The sequence below is a fragment of the Trachurus japonicus genome, chromosome 9 (genome assembly GCF_045865225.1).
Source record: "Trachurus japonicus isolate A0001 chromosome 9, Traja_1.0".
In the NCBI taxonomy this organism is placed as follows: Eukaryota; Metazoa; Chordata; class Actinopteri; order Carangiformes; family Carangidae; genus Trachurus; species Trachurus japonicus.
Genome location: NC_140915.1, coordinates 3671764 through 3680598, shown reverse-complemented (window position 1 = coordinate 3680598; position 8835 = coordinate 3671764). Strand labels below are relative to the sequence as shown.

Below are 8835 nucleotides of genomic sequence, written 5' to 3'. Positions count from 1 at the left end.
CATGTGACCGCCGCGGTGGTGATGACGTCATCGCCGCCGCCGCCGCGGTCACATGACGTCATCACAAACTGAATAATAGTCAGAACTGGATTAACAGATTTAAATAGACCCCTGTACAGGAGAACTCATTATTATCATCATTATCATCATCACCATCATCATCATCATCGTCGTCGTTATCACACATACAAGCAGCAGAACCACTGACTCCACCCCCCCGACCCCCCCCCACGCCAGACAAACCTCTCTGTGGTCCGACACATGTTCAGCTGACACACACACACGCACACACACACACGGGACAGGTAACAATGCTAACGAACTAACATACGAGAATTAACACCTGCAAAGATACAAACACCTGTGTGTTCGCACAAAGACTCACATCAGTAGATGACTCCGCCCCCACGGTCTCACATCAACAACAATAACACACACACACACACACACACACCCGACGGCTAACGCACACCGCTGCTAACACACACACACACACACACACACACACACACACACATACATAAACACACAGGGTTAAGGCTGGAACAACAACTTCTACAAATATATAAATGTCTCTGTGTGAATTTATACAAAAGTGTGTTACAGGTGAGAGTGGGTGGAGCTACAGGTTTTCAAATGACATCACAGCAAGTTAAAGAAGCTGATTGGTTGATCCAGGAAAACACAACATACTTTTACATTTGTACAAGTTAAAAAAAAAAAAAAAAAAAATACACGGAAACGAGAAAAACTGCACATTGGAGAAGCAGATCCCGACGCCGGTTACCGGCTGCTGCGTTCAAAGACACGTTTGTACAAATACGGAAAAGTTCAACTACGACCGTCACTTATTTTACCGATTCATCAATTTTTGGTCTGTAAAAGTGTCAAAAAAGAAAATAAAAAGAAAAAAAATCGGACGACGTCTTCAAACGCATTGTTTTGTCCGATGGATAGCTAGATAACCCAAAACCAAAAGTGTTGGGTTCAAAGATCGCGGGAAATGTGGAAACATTAAGATTATCAAAACGGAAACCAGAAAAAAAGGACACATTTTATCAAAAAAAAATAAATTCAACGTCATAAATTGATTATCAAAATACTTGCATCTTAATTTTCAGTAATTTTAATTCCATTAAAAAACAAAAAACAAATGCATGTTCAAGAAGCGTAATCCAGCATTAACACACAGACATTTAGCCAACACACACTCATACACACACTCACGCAACACAGTAAACCAGCTAATATTTAGCGCCATTTAGCTACAACACAGTTTTTCTAACCTGATCATTCGTAACATGTTTAGCTAATGAACATTTGCACCGTGTCGAAGGAATCGAACGCCGATGCCGCCGCCCCCGTCTGCTAGCCACGTAGCTCAACCAGCTAACTGGATAATAAGGCTAAATTAGTTCTGTGTAATGTTTTCACACTGAAGGAGTTAATCAAATTAGCTTCGTAGCTTCTTCTCATTGGTGTTAACGTGTTAATTCAAAAAGAGTTCCTTTGTTTTTGTTTTTATTCCTCACAAAATGGCCGACATGCTCTCGAACTACATCAACAGTCACAGATGTTAGCATGTCAGCTAGCTAGCCCAAGATAAAAGGATGTGACGGCTAAATTTGCCTTTTTTTTTTGACTGTTTAACATTGTTTTTAAGAAATTCATTATCAAAATTCAACAAACTGAATGTAGAGCTGTGACGATTGGTCGATCGACAGGAAATCTTTTTGGTAATGTCTTGAGCTAAATGGTTAAACGTCTTTGGGTTTTGGACTGTTGACCAGACGAAATGAGACGATCAATTTTAAAACAAAACAGCTCTTGGTTGTCTGGTAGTTCTCTACTGAGGAATCTAATGTAAACGTTGTTCTATTTTGCCGTCTAAAGAAAAGTGAACTTGACAAAAAAAAAAAGTTAAATTAGCACACGTTTTAACAGCTACGCCTCCAGCTAGCACTCAGAAACAGTTCAACCACCAAAAAACATGTTCAGCTTTAAACAGTGAACTTAAACACACACAAACGGTCCGGACGTCGGCCACTCGACTCGTACGAACTAAGCTAACACACAAATCAGCCACCTACATTTTTCGTGCTAACATTTGGCTAACACACAAACTGTACAGCTAACAGAAACACTTCAACCGCCACATTCATACCAGCTAACACGCAGTTGAGGTAACGCGCATCTTTATCGCTACCACACACCCGTTAGCTTACTGGCGTATTTAAGCTAAACGTGCCGGCTAAGCTAAGATAAGCTAGCATGGCGCTAACAGGATCGATAACTTCATTATCCAGCTCTTAGCACGTCCGCTACAAACAAGCAGGTTAAGTAGAAATGAGGAACTAAAGTTACAACAACAACAACAACAATAATTAAGTTTCGCTCTGTATGAAAATAGTTTTTCCCGCTTTTTTTTAAAAATTCGTATGAAAGTTGCGGCGGGGAAACGTGGTGTCGGCTGGAGGTTCGATCCTGCGGAGGACACAAAGTGTTTGACCACAGAGAGATCTGGCTTTAGACAACGCAATATAAATCGTCATTTATTCATCATTACATCATAAAAACTAAAGAATCACTATAGAGATACAGGAATTAGAACTATCATCAAACCAAAAAGAAAACAATAAACGCGTCATTGCACCTCCAAGATGGCGACTAAACAGGTAAAATTAGATCAACAACAAACAGACCCAGCGAGCACAGATTTAGTACAAAAAAAAACAGTTTGTCTCTGACGGTAAAACAGGACTTTTCCATCCGACGCTATTAAAATAGTTCTATGCCAAAAAAAAAAAAAAAAAAAAAAAGTAACTGAGAGTCAACACACACAATCTGACGCATGCTTTAAAACATTATCATAAACAAAATAATAATAATAATAATATCTGATTTTCTTACTCAAGACTGCTAAGCCTTATACCGTTTTCTTATTGGAAAATAAAACTAGACAAAATATAGATTATATTGGATTTTGTTTTGTTCAAAGCCACACTGATACATCTTTAAGTTCAAGTTTGATAAAAAATAAAACAAAAAGAAAAACCAGGTCTACGCTGTGGAGAGACCAGAGGCTAGTCCAAAAAAATCTGCCCGACAAAATATCGACTTTGTAAGGTTAAAAAACAGAAAGAAAAGAGTTCGTGATTTTTCAGTTAATCCTTAGTTTTTCTCTACAAAAGGAAGGAGGAAGCTGTGGAGCGTTGCTAGGAAACCCCCATTTCGGTTGCCGTCGACGACCATCTGAGGCCTTCACTGGTGAGGGAGGAGCCTCTAGTGATCCTGGAGAGACAGGAAATGACATCATCAGACTAGAAAAGTGCAGAGGAAAGAGCGTCGGTCCTCACAAACGAGTCAACGATCAGATGAGGTCGTCGTTTATCTCCAGTTTTCACTTTGAGCTTCAAATCTAGTCATCATAAAGTCGTATATAAAATATCATAAAGTATGGACTATAAAGACTTAGATACTGAGCTGTAGCCACATTCTTACACAAATACCAAATTAAACTAGTCTACTATTTATGCTTATGAAACGTATACGGTTTCAAAACTATAGCAACCAAACCGCATATTAAGAAACATATGAAATCTGAATTTTAAATGATATCCTTATTGGATATCAGTTATTGATTGGACGCTGCATCTGCATCCGTTTTATGATTCAGCATCTAGTTAAAAATGTGATAATTGTCTGAACAATAAAATAACACGATCACAATCATTCTTTTGGAGAAAATATTTATATTGAAGACCCAAACAAAAACATTTTTGAACTTGGTTTATTTTAGAAATACAGTGTGTCGCCAATTTCTTTTGGAAAAATATATCAACCAAATATATAATCGCAACCAATCAAGATAAGGTGGAAATGCACAACAAAAAATGGGAAAAACTTACGTTTGAGTAAATGTATATTAAGTAGCCTAGTTACTGTTAATTTAATTGTAGTAGTTTTACATCCCTTTTTGTTGTAGTTGTTTGCTTTTGTTTTTTACTTTTCTGTCCTGTTTTATTATGTCGTGAGGTTTGTTCTGTCCTTTGTTTTCTGTTTGTCTGTTTTGGTCAGTGTATTGTCAGTGTATACATTGTGTATGCTATTGCCTGTTTCCATTAAAGAAAAAATATATATTAAAAGAAAGTGATGTGTACATTCAAAAAGAAAAGAAAAGAAAAAGTTCTATACTTGATCTGTTTTATGATTCAGCATCTAGTTGAAAATGTGATAATTGTCTGAACAATAAAACGACCACAAACAACTGGATTCATTTTTCTTGTCATGATCCGTTATAAATACTGATCAGTAACGAGCTTCTGTTATTGATCAGATCGTGTGTGTGTTACCTGTATCTGGGCGGGGTTCCACAGGTAGGGCTGCTGTCTGTAGTATTCTGCTAACGCTGCAGTGTAGTCTGGCACTGAGCTCTGCTGAGACGACTGACCTGCACACACACACACACACACACACACACACACACACGTCATCAGCTTCTATTCAGGAGAAAGTCGCTGCTCAGTCCACTCTGCCATTGTTAAACCAGAGACCAAGGATGCACTATGTACGTATATTTTCTTCTAATGGGCGCCATGAGACATTGGCCGTGGGATTAAACCAAACAGTAAGTGAGCGAAGGGTAAAAATGTAAAGTTGGGCCAAGACAACCCTCCGTCCCGTCTGTTTCGCTGGATGGTTGTGGAGTTTTCAGACGAGGCGTCTTGCCCCTCCAGATAAATCTGTTGACATCTTTTTGTAATTTTTCCCAGCTTCCCGCGGTATCGTAGAACTTAAAAAACTAACTCTCGGTAGCACATTCATCTTGATAATAGCTATACGAGTCTTCCATCTGTCCAAATCATACGTGATTTTCTTCAGAAGTTGTTCTTTACAATAGATTTGAGAGAAGCATATATTTCTAAAGTATATTTTTTGGCTTTTCATGCCTTTATTAGATAGGACAGTTGAGAGTGTGACAGGAAATGGGAGGCAGAGAGCGGGGGAATGACACGCAGGATAGGGCCGTCCGACGCGGGACTCGAACCGGGGCCGCCTGCAGCGAGGACTATAGCCTCAGCACATGGGGCGGGTGCTCTACCAACTGAGCTAAACACCGCCCCAGAAGCATATATTTCTATCCCAAGATATGTGAAGTGCTGGACTGCCGGCTACCTGGATCATTATATCACAGGGAATTCAATACTGTTTTAAAAGCTGCAGTGATTCTCAGCCTGTGATTTTATTTTAAATGACAGACGGTTGTTTTTCAGTCGGTGGTTTAAAACAACGGGCTGAGATCAGAGAGTCTTCCATCGACTGTTTCCTCTCTCACTGACGCACGCCATGTGAAGGTGCGTTCAGGTACCAGGGCTCCAGACTGTGACTAAAAGGTCGCATGTTGTGACTAAAATTTGAGACAATGTGAGTAAATTTTTCATCTTTTTTTAAATTTTTTTTTTATAATCTATTGTTTTTATTTATTCTATTCTCAATGCACTTATTTTATGTCTTGCTGTTGAATGACTGTTTAAATAAATAAAGTATTTATCTATCTATCTATCTATCTATCTATCTATCTATCTATCTATCTATCTATCTATCTATCTATTCGCGCATGTGCGACCAGTAAATTTACAGATTTTATTTTTTATTTTTTTTATGACCACTGTGATTGGCTAACGTGTGAAAAGAAATGTGTGTTTCTCTTCTCTACATCTCGGAGCGGAGGCGACGTCTTGTTCTAGGATGAGTTTACGTTGTGTGTCTACTATTTTCAGTATTTAAGCTGTAGGCTATAACTTGTTTATTATGATGTAAAACTGTTGCACAATAAAATGTGAATTTATCAGTAATACAGTGAAAATTAGAGGAAATGTGAAAATTTACTTTGCAAGTCGATTTCGGTGTGCCCCCCTAAATTTTCTGCCTGTGCTCCTAAAATCCAGAAACCCAGCCCCAGTGTGTGTGTGAGTGTGTGTGTGTGTGTGTGTCGTACTCTGTTTCTTGTAGTAGTCCTCCCAGGCCTTACTGTAGTCTGTCATCAGGCTCTGAGGCTGGTTCTGCTGACCTACACACACACACACACACAGAACACAACATGATCAATAACAGTAATGATCAGTGATGAGTAGGGCTGCAAAGGGGCAGAAACTTTCCTGTAAATTTCTCTAAACGCTCCAAAAGAAAAAAGGTTTTGAAAATAAAAGCCCTAACTGCAAATGCTCCAAAAAAGAAAAAAGTTTTTCAGAATAAAAGCTGTGTGTGTGTGTGTTACCTGGGTCTTGTTGTCCCGGGTTCTGCCAGCTGGTCTGGTAGGTGTTTCCCCAAACGCCCGTCAGGAAGGTCTGTCCACTGCCACAACTACACACACACACACACACACACACACACACACACACACACACACACACACACACACACACACACACACACACACACACACACACACACACACACACACACACACACACACACACACACACACACACACACACACACACACACACACACACACACACACACAGAGATCACAGACTCAGTTATTGAGAGTTTCTATTGTCAGGTGTGTGTGTGTGTAAATCTCACGGTGTAACTGTGGTTTTGAAATGTGTGGGTAAGAAAACAACAAGAGTCTTTCGTTGTAAACAACACACTGATACAGAATGTTTGGCTTTTGGATTAAATTTCAGAATGCACCTTTACAGGTGAACTTAATTTAACCTTTTCTAAACGTTTGAATGCACATGTCTAGTTGTTCAGTGTTTCAGTTCTTATTGAATAACATGCTGTTCTCGAACAAGGTGATTAAAGGGATAGTTCAACATTTAGTCAAATTGGTCCATTGCCATAATAATCCCTATAGTCATAGCAGTAGGTTTGTTACCTTTAATTGTCGGTGCAAGCTGTTTTTAGAACGGCGGAGCAGAGCCGTGAGCTGCTCAGAGCTACACTACGGAGGCTCATTATGGGATTTCTTGGTTTCCCTCATCAAACTCATCAAATACACAATCCAACCACTCCACAACGCTCTGGTGGACAAGTTGTGAGCTGCACATTCACCACGCTATGAGATAATAACACAACGTTACCACACAGAGTTGTTTTAGAGGGAAATACAGAGACTGTTGATGAAAAACTGTCCCTGAAGGCAACGTGCATCAGTGGTTTTACATGAATTTCCCTCTAAAACAACTCTGTGTGGTAACGTTGTGTTATTATCTCATAGCGTGGTGATTCCGAAGTCCTCTGGCCTTTAAACCAGAGACGTTCTAAATCAGAAGAGAGTGAATACCATAGTTCAAATGAACACATCTTGAAAACCATCCAACATATGACTTTGACTAAAGTGTCATTTGAAGCTTATTTTCTCCTCCTTCCATTGATGCAAAATCTCAATTCTGAAATTTGAGTGACTGTGACTCACTTTGCTTCGCATTTAGTCATAAAGTTAGGAGTTTGAATCCAGCTGCAGCTTCCACGTTTTCTCCTCTGTTGGTGTTGTGTGTGTGTGAGAGATTCTGTGTGTGTGTGTCTCTGTGTGTGTGTGTGTGTGTGTGTGTGTGTGTGTGTGTGTGTGTGTGTGTGTGTGTCTCTGTGTGAGAGTGTGTGTGTGTGTCTCTGTGTGAGAGTGTGTGTGTGTGTGTGTGTGTGTGTGTGTGTGTCTTACTTCTGGTGTGCAGCAGGGCCCTGGGTGAAGGGACTGAAGCCAAAACCTCCGTTACTCATGATGCCTGAGCCCTGAGGAGACAAGGAGACAAGGAGAGGAGACAAGGAGACAGGAGAGGTCAGTGATGACCTCACACCTCGCCACATGACATCACACTGAGCCGCATCGTCATGACGTCATGAAGTTGCACTTTGTCCGATAGCTTTTATAATAATATTACACATATTCCAGGGATTCCCAAGCTGTGGTGTTATGGTTTTATAATTATTAAAAATTCAAGAAAGTCATTTGGTGTGGCAGTATCGTCCCTGTTTGTGATTTTGTGATAGAACTATGGTGCCCATTTTGATATGTCTTTGGACATACCTGTTTTTGGTTGTTTGTATATCTACTTATTTTTGTTCTGTTTTGTTCTGTTATGTATTTTTTTTTTTTTTTTTTTTTTTTTTAATTATTTTTTCTCTGTTGTTTCTCTGGCTGTTCCGTTCTCCTTTAGCTATTGCTTTACTGATTGTATTTTCTTTTGGTTTTCTGTGAAAAAAATAATAAAAAAAGAGTTAAAAAAAAAAAAAAAGAAAGTCATTTGTTGACCTGAATCATTTTGTACCCAAAATGCAAATGTTTTTTTTAATGTGTTGGGCAGTGGGCGGGCAGTAGTAGAAGGTGTGTGATCTAAAAAGTTTGGGAACCACTAACATATGCCATAATCAATCAATCAATCAATCAATCAATCAATCAATCAATCAATCAATCAATTTGTTTATTTCGGGCATGTCAGTTTAAATCATCATCATCACCACACTTCATCTTAGTTCATATTCATGTTTACAGTCAAAGCGTTGCTATGGCTACAGCTGCTCGAGGTCATTTGATTGGACGACCGTCGGCCTGCTAGCTAGCTAGCCGCTAACTGTTAGCAACATGGCCGACTCCACGGCTCTGTACGTTAGTGATGGAGAAGCCGAAGCTTTCTGAACCACTGAATCCATATGAAGTTTATTGTGTTGAAATGGTTCAGTGTTTCCCCCAGAAAATTTGTTAGTTAAGGTGGTGTCTGACCTGTCGACGGGGGGGGGGTAGCGCGGAGATCTGTTGACGGGGGGGGGGCGGATCGATCGACGGGGAGGGACGCGCCGTGCCGTAAAGTTTCGCTTTCAACACGCGCT

At 39.8% G+C, this 8835-nt stretch overlaps 1 protein-coding gene across 5 annotated transcripts in view; it reads right to left on the bottom strand.

Annotated features, from left to right (window-relative positions):
* Window positions 1–2536: 2536 nt before the first annotated feature.
* LOC146980638 (far upstream element-binding protein 3-like) overlaps window positions 2537–8835 on the bottom strand; it is a 169318-nt gene continuing 163019 nt past the window's right edge. For 4 of the 5 annotated variants that reach the window (XM_085785728.1, XM_085785729.1, XM_085785730.1 and 1 more), the window contains exons 15-19: window positions 7670–7740; window positions 6278–6363; window positions 5999–6070; window positions 4353–4450; window positions 2537–3291 (exon numbers count right to left, since the gene is read on the bottom strand). In XM_085785728.1, coding sequence (XP_085641854.1) covers window positions 3283–3291; window positions 4353–4450; window positions 5999–6070; window positions 6278–6363; window positions 7670–7740 — 336 coding nt within the window. In that variant the 3' untranslated portion in view covers window positions 2537–3282. The remainder of the gene's footprint in view (window positions 3292–4352; window positions 4451–5998; window positions 6071–6277; window positions 6364–7669; window positions 7741–8835) is intronic. The other variant, XM_085785732.1, reaches the window with a different exon arrangement.